The sequence below is a fragment of the Saimiri boliviensis genome, chromosome 1 (assembly GCF_048565385.1).
Source record: "Saimiri boliviensis isolate mSaiBol1 chromosome 1, mSaiBol1.pri, whole genome shotgun sequence".
Classification (NCBI taxonomy): domain Eukaryota; kingdom Metazoa; phylum Chordata; class Mammalia; order Primates; family Cebidae; genus Saimiri; species Saimiri boliviensis.
The window spans coordinates 212,285,931-212,301,163 of NC_133449.1; the positions used below are offsets into that span (position 1 = coordinate 212,285,931).

At 39.8% G+C, this 15,233-nt stretch overlaps 1 protein-coding gene across 1 annotated transcript in view; it reads left to right on the forward strand.

Annotated features, from left to right (window-relative positions):
* The window catches only part of LIX1 (limb and CNS expressed 1), a 51,335-nt gene that overhangs the window by 24,324 nt on the left and 11,778 nt on the right, over window positions 1–15,233 (forward strand). The window contains exons 3-4 of the mRNA XM_003920728.4: window positions 11,191–11,331; window positions 13,738–13,833. Coding sequence (XP_003920777.1) covers window positions 11,191–11,331; window positions 13,738–13,833 — 237 coding nt within the window. The remainder of the gene's footprint in view (window positions 1–11,190; window positions 11,332–13,737; window positions 13,834–15,233) is intronic.

The following is a 15,233-nucleotide window of genomic DNA, read 5'->3' on the forward strand; positions in this document are numbered from 1 at the left end:
AGGAAAGTGGTATTCAGACTGAACTTGAGTTTTCTGATTAAAGGAAAGCAGTCCAGTCAAAGGCCCTGATGGACACAAACCACTGGTTTTTATGCAAAGAAGCCTCTCACTGAAGTAAATGGGAAGCTGTGTCCATGAAAGCTAATTAAAGAATTTTCATTTAGCCATGACACCACAACCTATAAAAAACAGAAACAGCGAAAGAAAGAACAAAAGAGAGAAAGAAAGAGCAGCCACAGCCCTGCCTTTAGACCATGCCTTCATAAACTACTACAAGATAGAAAAAGAGAAGTGAAAACAAAATTTCATTTCTGAATTTATAAACAAGTAAAATAATCTACTGATTAAAATTATTTTTTCAGAAGTTGTATTGAAACACATGAGTACTTATGGATCTTTTATAAATAGAAATCATCTTCTAATATTATAAGCATTAAGTATTTCATAAGCATTAAGTATTTCATGTATTTCAGTCATATTTTCTTCATGCCACTTTTGTCTAGGCAGTTAATCCTTCCCTAGCCACATATTACTACCATGAAAACTTGCAGTAATTTCCATTTTTTTACAATAGAGCAATGCAAGGGCCATCAGATCCACATCTGGCTCCCCTCTTGATGAACTCAGAAGGAAAGCCACTGATTGTTGCAGCAGCTGTTTTTGCTTCCAAATCCAAAAGGGGAACTTGAGTATTTTATCTTATTTTACATATTGATTTAAAGTGTTTGTGATTCAAGTTTTGCTTACAACTCAGTGACATGGTCTTCCACATAGAGTATGCTGGAATGACTTCAATTAATGACTTTCATTCTTATTTTGAGTAAAAAGCAAAAATTTGCTTGAACATAGTACTAGAGCATGTGATTATTTATGGGTATGAATTATGATTGAATAAAAAAATGCCTTCTGGCAAAAACATTGATGTGATAGCTCAATCTATTTGGAGTGTGAGGCACCTATTCATTGGAGCATTATATCTTTTTCACATAAGTATTTCGTTGTTAAAATGGCTTCACAGAAAATAAGTACAGGTATTAGGCAACAGGTTCTGGTACTTAGGCTAGTTGAATAATGCCAGACTCGAAGAAGTTGAGACATTGAGTTTTTTCATAGGTAAACTGTTGATTGACTTTCTTTCCCCCATTTGTAACTGATGTTTGGGGCTGCAGAATAGTGAGATGCGGGGTAGAACACAGCACAGACGAGCTCCTTGCAAACCTGTCTCTAAAAGGCAATGAATTCATTGGATGGGTTTTGAATTTTATGCCAGTCTGGTTTTCAAACTAAAGCTGTTGCCCATGATGATACCTAGAAACCTATTTTTCCAAGGAGCATGCAGCCTTAAACAAGGTTAGGATTTTGTTTCGTTTTAGTTACTTAAGGCAGTAAGCACACTTCACCTGCATTATTGGACATAAAAATGCATTTTATACTTTCAGGCATTAAATGAGTCTTCTCAAAGTTCAGGGAATTAAAAGTACATTTAAATCACAATAAACTAAGTTTAGAAAATTAAGTTTTTCCCAGGAGAGAATGACTAAGAGAAAACTTGATTAATTCATACACTTGACTAAATGGAATCGTAATGCTCTTTTTGCTGAGTATTAAAATAAGGTCTGGCCTTGACATTCCATATCCCAAATAGAGATTTAGTTCCTGCTATAAACTTGAGACTATTGCCCAGCACTAATGCTGTTTTAATGCCTAGTATTTCTATTTGAAATTATCCATGACCTCTTCTCTGCCTCTAGGGTGGTATACCTTGACTCAGATGGACGACATGCTATGCAGTGTAACTTAACTTCTAAAGGAGGTATTTCCTGGTGGAAATCTCCACAGGAAAGCATCCTGTTTTATAACTAATGAGACTCAAAGATGGGAAGGTTAGTTATAACCATTTGAAAGTCATATGTCAGCTAATTATCAGACCTTAATGACTTGCCCATGAAATTGGGAGTGCATATTGTTTTAATGAGACCCTTTATTTATTCCCCGGCCTCCTTCCCTGACTTTAATCTGTTTCTTTTTTATATTAAGCAAAGTGAATAGAAATGCTTGGCCTCCAAATATATAGAATGTAGTGAAAGAAATGCTCAGGAAAGGCCCCATGGTAAATAAAAACTTTGGACTATCTCCACAGGAGTCTCCCAGCCCCTAGTTCATTAACTTTAGAAAGATGCTCACTGGCTCAGTGAGTGGCTGAGTGGGGAAGAAAGTCTGACTCCACCTCTCCCTACCTCCCCTCCCGTCCCTCTTATGCAATCAGAGCCAAGTCCTTTCACATCAAAGCAACTATAAAAATAAACCCAAATCTTGAGCCCTGATCAATTCATCTTGCCTTCACCTTAAGTTGAAAAAAGAAACAGAATAAAAGAAAAAAAGAAAAGGAAAGGAACAAGACCTCAAGAAGCAGAGCACAACATAGGCTTGTAATAGTTACCAGGGCTCGTGGTCTAGGTATGTGTGTAGAATAGCGTTGTGGCAGAGGTAAACGAGGAGAAGGCCAGGTGGTTTATATTATAAAAACAACATTCTGACCCACCATGTGCATGAAACATTTCTTTCAGTTGACAGGAACTGGTGAGTTTTCTCTGAAAATTGGACTCCCAGAGCAGTCCCCTCCCCCACACCTAGCTAAGACCCCCATCCCCAGCACACACAGGGCTCTAAATTGTTCCCAACATATTTGCAGCCAGCCTGACCTATGGATAGACACGATATTAACTTGGGTGACTGAGTTCCAACGCTTGCCCTTTTTCACATCACCATCTGGAAGGAGAAAAAATGTGAATATATCCACAATTAGATAAATTGGAACACATGCAAGTGTTCATGCTTCGGTCAGGGTAGTCAAGGTTTTAAAGCACTGAAAGAGGTCCGTTTGCAGCAGGGCCGGTTTGTGGCATTCTTCATGCTGAAGGCTTGCTGTCAGGATGAAACTGAGGTGTTGGTGACACTGACCAGAGCTGGCAGGCAGTATGCACACACTCTCCAAGTCACTTGCTAAAAGTCAGACTTCAAGTCACAAAAGCAAAATGTTCCCAACCACCTGAATGACAGACCTAACAGCCTAAAGGATTTGGGCAAGAATTCTCACCTCTCACAGGGTCAGTTTATTTGGTTTTGCCACCTGCAAAGACCCAGCTTTGGAAAATCCCTTGGGTGCCATGTGCTATTGAATGAATGCCACCTAAATAACACTGACCTGCCCTTGACCCCAGTGAGGACAGCGTCTTCAGCTTTGAATCTGCAAATAGATACAATCTGCCACATTAGCTATTATATTACTCTTCTTTTTTTAATTCTGCTTCTTACAGACCATGTTTCAACTCCTTGACTCCACTGGGAGGCACCAATAAAATTGTGCCCAAAATGTGTTTTATACGTTTTAGATCTGGAGACCATTTTTCTCCTGATGTCTTTAAAACACATGTATAAATAATTCTAGGAAGTTCGTTGTTTAAGATGGAGAGACAGTTACTTGTATCGATGTCCTTCAATATGCATTCCTAAAGAAACCACTGTAGTTGGGTTATAAGTACAGTAAAACCCTAGAGTGTAGAAACAACTACTCAACACGTGTATCCTGCTTATTTTCTAATACAAAGCGTAGAAAAAAATCATTAGTCAGATGAGGACTACCAGGAAAGTTACTGTTTCATATCTAAATTGCTTCAGCTTGGCCAAAAATTGGTTCTACAATCAGTAATATACCTACAAATAGTTTTAAAGTATTTTACGAATAATTAATAATAAAACTAAATTCATATTAGGCATTTTTTATAACACATGCATGACTACCAAAATTTTATCTCAATTAGTATAGGAACTTCTGTTCATGCTAAATAGCTAACTAGCCGTTATTTTATTTCAGGACAGCCTGCTGGTCAACAAATTAATCTTGGCCGAATCTTGACATTACATAGTGTGACACCCTGGAAAATAATCCTAGAAGAAATAAAAACTGCCAGGCATAAAAGTTAAATTAAGACCTCAGTTACTTAAGTCAGTAGCGCGTATGTACTTCCTAAGGACCTAATTTTAGAAGAACTATCATAAAGGACTTTTTAAAAACCTGAACACTACTTTCCTTGACTCTTGGGTAGGAGCAGTTTCTCTAATGAGAAAATAGCATTTCTGATGTTAGCAGAAGTGGCCTTGAAATGAAGACAATGAAGCTTCTGCAGAGGCTCCTTGTAAGTCACAATGCCAACTTTTTTTTATTTTTAATTTCATATTGTTTTTCTTAAACAAGGGACCTCAAATTGTGTAAGCCTCAGGCCCCACAAAGCTTGGTTCTGCCCCTGCCTGTTAGAAATGAGACGTGGCAGGGGCAGAGGTTCGGGCAACATTTCTCTAAGAGGAGTCGTGGTCCACGTGTGTCAGAATCACCTGGAAATCTTATGATATGCAGATCCCCCACCATGATACAGCTGAACAGATTCTGATTCAGTAGGTCAGCTTAGGGCTCAGGAATGCACATGTTTAAGAAGTTCCTGGGTAACTGTACTATGAACACTACAATCTTCCAACTATTGATCCAAACTCCTGGCCTAGGCTTGGCAGTAATCTTCATAGTATACCCGATAGAGTCCTGGTGGCTTTTTGGTCATTTAAATTTATGATAAAATACAGAGCCAAAATGAGCTGGTCCTGGGGGGACTTTTTTATTCATCAGAGTTAGGGAAGTTTATTTTTTGTTTTATTTATTTATTTTTGGAGTTTTAGTACAGTCAAGGTCTCACTACATTGCCCAGGCTGGTCGCAAACTCCTTAGCTCAAGTGATCCTCCAGCCTCAGACTCCCAAAGTGCTGGGATTACAGATATGAGCTACCATGCCCAGCCAGGGAAGTTTAATTTAAATGACTTTTACTCTTGAAGAGTTAGCAATACGTCTTGAAATGTTGAGCAACCTTATGTGGTAGAATTCCAAAATCTCTTGGCCCCGTGCTTAATCAAGACAGTACTTCTGGTTAGAAGGAAGATTCTTCCTACAGGGTAACATTTGATCTCTGGTCTAGTTGTCTAGTTACAGCTGGCCTTTCTACCTCCATTTACCTTTTCCCTAAAGTCCAGGAAAGCATCCAAAGAAGAACAATAGGAGGGAGGAGGACATTGAGATAATTTCAGCATCTTCCCGTCCTCAGTGAGTACCACATCCCCACAGTGTACTGATCTTCCTTGGCCTTTTCTTCTAAATGAAGTCAAGTTTGTCATAGGAGGAGATATCCCTGTAGTCTTATATCAAAATGACCCATAAAAGAGCAAAGTTGAAGTTTTGTCTAAAATACTGTACTGATTTAGGGACTGCTATGTGATCTTAGGCAAATTATATATCCTCTTTATTCCAAAGTGGGTGGCCATTTCTATGAAAAGCAAAATAGCAAAGTGGTTAAAAATCTGGACTCTCAAGTCAGACAGACCTGAGGGTAAATCTTGTTTTGTTCACATCTTAAGGTGCATGACCTTGGGACATATAACCTCTTTAAGCCTCTATTTCCTCACCTGCAAAATAAGGATAATAAAAAACCAACTTTATAGGATTGTTGTGGTAACAATATGTGATAAATAGAAAGTGCTCAGCATAGTGCCAAGCACAGAGTGCCAGCAATGCAGATTCCTTTCATTGAGACTTCTTAATTACCTGTGGTGAGCAAAGCCTTTGTATTAGTTGTCTATTGCTGCATAACAAAAAATTGCCTGAAAACTTAGAAACATGTATTGTCTTGCACAGTTTCCGAGGATCAGTGATCTGGAAGCAGCTTAGCTGAGTGGTTTTGACTCAAGGTCTTCTGGAAGGAGGCTGCTTTTGGTAAGCTGTAAGCTGGGGCTGCAGTCATCTGAAGGCTTGCTCAGGCCTGGAGGATCAGCTTCCAGTCTTACTCAGGTGGCTACTGGCAGAAGGCTTCGGTTATCTGCCATGTGTGCCTTACTATGGGACTGCTCATAACATGGCAGTTGACTTTCCCCAAGCCAGTAACTTTTCTCCTTGGTTTCACTTTTCTTCTCTTAGAAAAAAAGGCCAAGGGGGACCAAGATGGAAGCCATAGTGTCTTTTATAACCTAGTATGGGAAGATACATGCCATCACTTCTACCATATTCTATTGGTTACACAAACGAACCCTGGTGCAGTGTAGGCGAGGACTACATAAGGGTGTGAATGCCGGGGCAGGGGTCACTGGGGAGTCTTACAAACTGGCTACCACTGCCTTTGCATAGTTTTCCTGAGCAATGCCACAGTCACTCTTTTTTTTTTTACTTTAATTTTAGATCAGAGCCAGGAGGCTTTGAAATGATTATAGTGGTTTAAAATCTACCAGCAAATGAAAGGCATCTGAACATCAAGATAAATGTCTGAGTGAGGTCTGCTGGCCACTCGGAAAGCATGTGGTTCCACACACCTAAGAAATCCACAGCTGATTTTAGTAAAATCTGGCCTATTAAACATCCCAGCTCTGCACTTTCACAAAGTGCAAAGGACAGAAGTTGTCTTTCTATATTAACAAGTAAGAATGGTTAACAGAAAAGACACAGTTTACAAATCTATATTTATGAGTAGGGCCTGGCTGAAAAATAGCAAGAATAAACTGTATAACCTGGGAAGTCTAAGTCTAGCAGGAAGTTACTTTGAAATAACATCATACTTCACTCGCTCCTCAACTGATGTCTTTGACGTCTGGTTTGGGCACATACATAAAATGTCCTGTCACTTACCGTATTTTATTTTCTTACAGTTTCCCACTGTTTGATAGTAACTTTAACAGTGCCTGTTCTTACAGCAACATTCACATTCTGATTCAGATTGCAACCACGTAGATTGTCATTTGGCTAAATTTCTTCCCCACGTAAAGATCGTTATGGGTTGAGAGGTCCCATTAAAAGATCCCTAGAGAAAAATATGCAGCCGTTATTGGCTGGGATTTGTAGTTCCAGAATTTAGAAGAAAGCGGCTGGTTAACATTATAGACATTTTGAAGTACTTGTCTTTCAGAAATGCCAAGAACAATAGCAAGAAAAGTCCTTTGATGGCTCAGAATTTATTTTATTTTATGTACTTATTAATTGGAACACTTTCTCCCCATTTTAAGCAAAGGTTCTGTACATTGAAACAATAAAATAAGCATAGACATGTGTCTGCTTTAAAATCATGATACTGGTTAGGTCTCTGCAGCCCTTTTTCATGCTTTCTATGTTAAGGCTCTTTCTGTTCTCTCGGCCAGACTACACTTTGATCTTGGAGCAGTGCTATTTGGTTGTAAACGTATGTGGCGCTTTTGATCTAGTACTTAGCTGGTCTTATTTAAAATAGATAGCTTCTTTTATCTAACTAGTGTTTACTAGGTCTCTCTCTCCATAAAAGATGGTTTAAATTGCTATTATTTAGATAGAATTTGTTTCTGAAGAGTGCCCAGATCTGAATCTAATTCTCTAAATTCTGAAACCCCAAGAGCTCTAGGATAGATTTTGTAAAGCTAAATTCCTATTAAAATGAGCTGTTTCTACAGATGTCAGGTAATACTTGCAAAACCATTTTTAAAGGGGAATGGATTTTTCCAAAGAATAATAAACATACCCTACGCTCAGGCAAAAATGGTCACCTCAAAGTATCTGAATGCAATGACCAATTATTCCTCTGAAATTCATTAATATATTTTTATATTACTAAGTTACACATAACATAGAGGATTTATTGAAATTGCACCCTTTTAAAAAAATTGGAAGTATATATCTTTCATTCTTTTGTTTATGAGGATTTCTTGAACATTATGTCCAGTGCTTCAGTGACTTGTTTTTTAGTTTCCTAGGCTGTATTGTTGCTAATTCAGCAAACCAGGCCACAGGAGGCAGGAGACAACCAATTCATAGGCTCTGCCTTTAGGGAGCTCACAGCCAGGGGATGGCGGTGACAGAGCACTGGCCAACAGTTAACAGTGCAGTGGGTTCAATGCCTCTCTTTCCCAAGAGTCGGGGAAAGCTTCCTAAAAGAGATGGCACTCAAGCTTCAGTGAAAGATTGGTGACCCAATGTTTAATAAATTTTCAGCCAAGCCCATAACACAAAGTTAATCTGTCTTGTCAAAACCATTCTGGTTTCATACACGTCACCTAAAACTTGGAAGAGGTCTAAACCTTGAATGGCCTTGCTCTCTAAAGCTTCCCCCAAATCCTTCTTGCTTGTTATTCAAAACCAAGGAAAAAAAAAAAAGTCCAACTACTTTCCACACTCATTTTGGAACTTTAGCTCCATTCTTCATTCAAAGGCTATATAGAAAATCAATCTTTTAAGAGTGATTTTTGTTGTTGTTGTTCTAAGTTATAATATTTTCTTCTGCCTGCCCTTAATTGTTCTGCTTTGTTATGCTCTTGGCAAATGTTGTTTGGTTGGTTGGCTTTTGCTATTTTTTTCTTTGTGTTTAATTCTCCTCAGTGTCATGTTCTTGCCATTTCAAAAGTCTCGTAATTACTTCATCAACACTCTCACCATGTATAGCATTCCAAGCACTGAGCCTGGCTCAGCCCGTGGAGGATGCTCGAGAAATATCCAGAAACAGTATGGAGATTCCTTAAAGAACTAATAGTAGAATCACCATTTGATCCAGCAATTCCACTACTGGGTATTTACCCAAAGGAAAAAAAAATGTCATTATATGAAAAAGACGCATGTACACTCATGTTTATAGCAGCACAATTTGCAATTGCAAAGCTATGAAACCAACCTAAGTGTCTATCAATCAATGAGTGGATAAAGAAAATGTGGTACATCATGGAATACTAATTAGCCATGTAAATGAACAAAATAATGTCTTTTGCAGCAACTTGGGTGGAGCTGGAGGCCATTATTCTAAGTGGAGAAATTCAGGAATGGAAAAACATATTGTACGTTTTCTCTTAGAAGTGGGAGCTAAGCTACGAGGATGCAAAGGCGTAAGAATGGCATAATAGACTTTGGGGACTTGGGGGAGAAGGTTGGGAGTGGGTGAAGGATAAAAGACTACATAATGGATACAGAATATACTGCTCAGGTGACAGGTGCACCAAATTCCCAGAAATCACCACCAAAGAACTTATTCATGTTACCAAAAAGCACCTGTATCCAAAACTATTGAAATAAAAAAGGAAATATATAAGGGGGGCAGTGGCTCACCCCTGTAATCCCAGCACTTTGGGAGGTCAAGGTGGCTGGATCGCTTGAGCCTAGGAATTTGAGACTAGCCTGGGCAATACAGTGAGACCCTATCTCTATAAAAAATGCAAAAATTAGCCAGGCATGGTCCCAAGTACCTGTAGACCCAACTACTCAGGAGGCTGATGGGGGAGGATCGCTTGAGCCCAGGAGGAGGAGGTTGCAATGAGCTAAGATTGTACCACTGCACACAGCCTGGGCAACAGAAGGAGAATCAGTCTTTAAAAACAAAAGCATATGAGGGCTCCTCCCAGGCCTGGAGGCTGGGAGAGGGGGCGGGCAAGAAGTTACCCATAGTCAAGGACAGGATCATTATATAGGCACTACTGTTCTAGAAGGTTGAGGAACAATCACAGAGAACCTGGAACCTGGCTTCAGGGCACTCCAACTAGGTTTGTGGAGATGGGGAGGGGAGACAGGTCTCCAGAGGACATGAGAGCATTAAGTCTGGAGTGTTCCCGGGATAGTGCAGAGATGGTCAACATAGGGCAGATAGGATGGAGGCAGGGATGTTGTGAAAGCAAATGAGAGAGATTTGGCTTTTTTCTATTGATGGTACAGAGCCCTTGCTCTGTGAAACTAAAATGAAATGTGATCTTTGATATATTTCCTTTTCTTTCCCCTCAGTCATCAACAACTACTGATTCTGAGAATCACGCATTTTGGGTAGTAGGAGCCTTGGAGATGAGAGAGTCTTGCTTCCCTATTTGTCCAACGGGAAGATTAGCTCCCAAAGTTCAAGTGGTCCAGGTTTCTGAGGAGCAGAGCCGGGGTGCCTGGTCATCCCGCTGACCAGAACCTGGGCCTGGACTTCTCTTCCTGGGACTTGTTTCCCTCTAGGAGACCAGGATCCTAGACACTTATCCCGGAGTCCACAGGAACCTGTAGGAGAGAGACCATCAACTCCTGAGCTCTCCAAAAGGTGTGGGCTCCAGGGACAGTCCAGTACTCAGGGGATTTGTCCCTGTATCTGCACTCCCAGAATCCATGCCAAACCAGAACTTGAATAATGGGAGTTGTTAGTTGTTCAGAGACAGGGAGGACAGAAAAGAATCAGGATGCATTGACCAGATCCATATGAGCCACAGAAGCCAGTCTAGGAGTATGGAAAGCAATATTATATTTGAGGGGACTGAATTTTTTTATGAGTCACTAATCATAGGCTGCCTATGCCCCTAAATTCAAGGAGGTTTGAATGGAGTATTCCCCAACAAAACCACATGGACTGAGAGCAAGGGGGAAAGTCTAGTCCTCAAGAAAATCAGGGATCTGTTACTAGAAGGAAGGTGGAGGATGAATGTTGGAAATACAAAAGCAAGAGATATTGACAGCAGCACCCTTGTACTAACCTGGAGATAAAAAGGTCTGGCTGGCCTGTTCTCATAAGTGCTACTATGTGCCAATTATTGTCAGTGCTTTATCTATATTAAACAATTGATCCTAACCTCAACTTTACAATTATTCCTATTTTATAAAGGAGGAAATTGAAGTGCAGAGAGACCAACTGACCTATTCAAGGTCTTGTACTTAGTAAACGCCAGAGCTAAAACTTGAACCCAAGCAGCCTGACTCTGGAATTTGTGTTCTTAATTATTGTGTTACAAGTATTTCCAATTTCCTTGCTTTTCTCTTTTCTTTACATTTTTTTCTCTGAAATAGGGATTTGAAGAAGGCCCTGATAATGAATATAAGTCATCTGGCACACAATAATAGCCATTATTTATTTATCGTTACTCATTAACAGTATGCAAAGCTTCTGACATACAGTAGACATTCAATGACTGTAAAATACAATAAGCAATTGAAGATCAACCAAGATATTTGCATGGACTCTAGAGCGGAAAGAAAATCTGCATGATCTTCAGGGAGATTAGCAATGGATATGAAAAGAATAGATGTGGACAGTAAATGCATAAATAGAAATGTCCAGAGACCCATTGATACAGGAGTGGAATGGTGAAATGCTAAATCCTTGAATGACTCTTTTTTTCCTTCCTTTCTCAAGTGCTGCTTAAGTAGAGCTGAGGCCAGGCGGGATGCAGCTAAAGTGGCCCTGATCAACTCCCTCTTCAATGAGCTGCCGTCTCGCAGGATCACCAAGGAATTCATTATGGAAAGTGTTCAGGAAGCAGTAGCCTCCACCAGAGTGAGTACCACCAGGAAGGGGAGGAGGAGATGGCTGCATTGAGAATTCTAAAGCATTTGAATCAGGAGAGATGCTAACATGAGCAAATTCTTTTTTTTTTTTTTTTTTTTTTTTTGAGACAAAGTCTCACTCTGTCACCAGGCTGGAGTGCAGTGGCACGATCTCAACTCACTGCAACCTCCGCCTCCCGGGTTCAGGCAATTTTCCTGCCTCAGCCTCCCGAGTAGCTGGGATTACAGGCCTGTGCCACCACGCCCAGCTAATTTCTGTATTTTTAGTAGAGACGGGGTTTTACCATGTTGATCATGATGATCTCAATTTCTTGACCTCTCTTGACCTTGATCTGCCCACCTTGGCCTCCCAAAGTGATGGGATTACAGGTATGAGCCACCGCACCTGGCCAGCAAATTCTTATTTAAAGAGTTCTGTAGATTCAATTTTTACCCATTAAATTGTTAATTTTCAGGAAAAAATGAATACTTACATTGGAAATCATAAAATTCACACATCTCAATAATATTTTTTAATCTCTCTGGATCACAGTCAAGCTTCAAAGCAAGGTAGATCATTGGATCCACCTCAATATGTTTAAGTGAATGTTTGCTTTTTGAGGAGTGTTGATTCTTTTAGGGCCTGAGAACACATACAGTGGAAAACTGCTTTAATCTAGTGAACAACTAGCTCCATTTTCCCCAGACTTGAAAGATCATGAAAATCATCTGAAGTATTTACTGAAAGTGCCAGTTCCCCAGCCATTGTGGGGCCCTACAATCTGCATTTTTAAGGAACTATGGACTGTTTAGATATGGAAAAAACCATATGCTCAATATGTGTTAGCTATTAGAATTACTATGGTTAATATCAATTACCTCTTCGGAGAGCTTTGAAAATTTCTGTAATGAACACAATTAAATGCAAAAGGCTATAAGAGCAAAACAACCTGTCTTATAAATTAGATAGTACTTTTTTTTTTTTTTAAGCGATACAGAACAGGATATTTGTTCCATGAATGATTCGTAGCACCCAACTCCTATTTCTTCCAAACTATAAGCCAAGGAAGAAGCGTTGAGTCCCCACCTGTGGTAAGTATCTCCTTGTGTGTGCTCAAGGGCAGGAACCTGGCATTACCAAAGAGATTAGCTACCTCTGGCTTGCCTTTAGCACAGATAAACCCACCTGAGATTTCCTTCGCTGTTTCCCCTAACTAGATAGGCGCTGTCATTCTGGTGCAGCTGCTGATGATGAAGGAAATGCTATCAGACTAGATGTGGCCCTTTTCCCCTCATAAATCTTCTTATCGCTAAAGGAGAGATAAGGAAGGAGCAGGGGAAGAAGAGTGATTGACTTGGCTGGGAGATGGCAGGGAGTTCTGTTCTGTATCTGGTCTGAGAATGAAAGGAAGCCTTTATTTTCCGGTTCTGTAAATTTCAAGTGCTTGTGAGGAAGAGAGGTTAGGAAAATGATGCTTGATTTATATAAGTGTGAAATTTATTCAGGAGCAGGGAAGGGCCCTCAGTGTACAAGTAATTTATCATTTTTTTAATGGAAATTTCTAAGGAAACAGAATATATATGGTTTGCATGCTTCTAGATGGATTTCCTCTGGGATATTTAAAAAGCCCACATAAATATTTCAGCAGCAGTGTGTTAATGTTACTACATTCAAAAGCTATAAATTTGCTGCTGTCTGATGCTGGCACTTGTTTGTTCAGTCTCAAAGTCACCACTGCCCACCTTCCCAGGAATCCACACCCACAGCATACGGAAGGGCTGGCCCAAAGGCCATACCAGAGTTGTCTTAGCTTCTCAGCACTACTCCCCACACCCAAACTGAAAGGGAATTTCATTTCTACCCATCACCCACCCACCTCGTTTCCTAAAGAGTAAGCGATACAGGACTGAAAAAGTATAAACCATGATCCACGTCTCCAGGCGAAACACCAGCATATTATGAAAAGTTCCTATTAAGAATCACAGCAGTAAAATGTGAATGGTCCATACAACTGATGAATTCTTTCCATGTCAATTATATAATCTTGCCTGGTTATCATTGGAATCAGAGCAAAGTCGTGTTTCAAGATTTCAATAACCAATGAAGGCAGCCTCAGAGCTCAGCCATGCAAATATTACCACCACCACCACCAAAACCCTGTGCGATCATATAGAAATGTCTTCTTTTGGAAAATTATTCTATCAGCAAGTATATAACAGCAATCTAATCAAAAGCTCAATTCAAATTGATTACAAAACCCTCAAATCAACTGGAGACTTGGCTGTAGAGTGAACATCTGTTTGGGTTATAACAACAATAGAAGGCTTGCTGTGTGGTCACAGAATTAATTTGTGACCATTCTCAAAGAAGAGGAGGAAAAATCAGTAATTTGTTTTCCCTGCTTTCTTTCCCAAGGGCACTTTAGATGATGCAGATGACCCCAGCACCAGTGTCGGAGCCTATCACTACATGCTGGAGTCAAACATGGGGAAGACCATGCTGGAGTTTCAGGTACCTCGCCTGCATGCCACATGTTTATTTGATTATCCAATCCAGAAGCCTAAGAGAAATGCAATTCTTACCACTAACATCTCCTGACCCAATCATCTTTTGGTATTAAGTGTTTTCGGTCATTTTAAATTAACCCTCCTGGAATCCAGCATGGTAGCCACATTTCATAGGCCTAAACAAACAAGCAATCAGGAAACAATCTTTGCATTTATAAAGGAAAGTACAAAACAAATCTAAGAAATAGGTGAGGTACACCACATTCTTATGATTCTATAACATTTCACCAGCCCTTCAGTACAAAGTTCCCCCTTAAACCAATTCAAACAGTTTAATTTGTTGGTTGTTACCATCTGCTTCTTAATTTTCAGAAGTTCTATGACTTCTGAAAGTTCCTGCAGTGCATATTAAACAATACCCTCCTTGGGTCTGGTTTTCTATTAAACAAGTTCTGCCACCTCCTATCATCAACCAAATAAAAAAAATTTAACAATATGTAACCCTTTTTCATCCACTGCTGACAAATAACAAGAGCTTAGGAACAATATTACCTATTGTTTCTAAAATATATTGTTAATAACAATAGTGATAACAGCTGACACTTATGGATGCTTACTTTGGCCCATGCTTAGTATTTAACAAATAGTATCACAGTTTAACACTCAAAATAACTGTATGAGGTAGATACTATCGTTACCCTCATGAGATCATTGAAGAATGGCAGAGCTAAGGTTCAGGATCAGGCAGTCTGATCTCTGAACTCACACATCTGACTATTATTCTATATTGAGGTGGACAGATAGAAATTTAGTAGTGATTGAGCATGAAATGTGCTTTCCTCTGAAAAACTGAACTCCAGTGCAGTTCAACTGAACATCTATACACATGCAATGCTGGTAGGAATCAGAATGCAATATAACAAAGAGACTTCACCCCTAGAAATTCTGTTTTCTTAGGTTATATTCCAAGAAGCAATCAGAGGTATGAGATTTCATGGGCAAAAACGTTCCTCACGGTATAATTTACAATGGTGAGCTGAGCCCTTCTGAAGCCACAACGTTTAAATACCTTCTTTGGTGCCTTTCAAACTCCTTTCCTGACCACAATGGTATAACCACTTCTCAGATGGATATGGCTCCCCTGCACATTTTTTAAAAATAAATATTATCTATTAGCCTTCTGCATGCGTGCAGCAAAAATGCTTTTTCTTCACCCATCCTAAATCTTGGTCATCCAGTTTTATCCTTAAGCGGCCATGGTTACTGACCTGTGACATCGCCTGTCTTGCTTAGGAAGCAACAAGGTATCCTTTTAAGCCTATCCTCTGAAGTGAATGGGGCGCATGTCAGCTCAGTGGCTCTGACCCACGCTCTGCAGTGGGCTGGCCAGTTTAAGCCTACCTC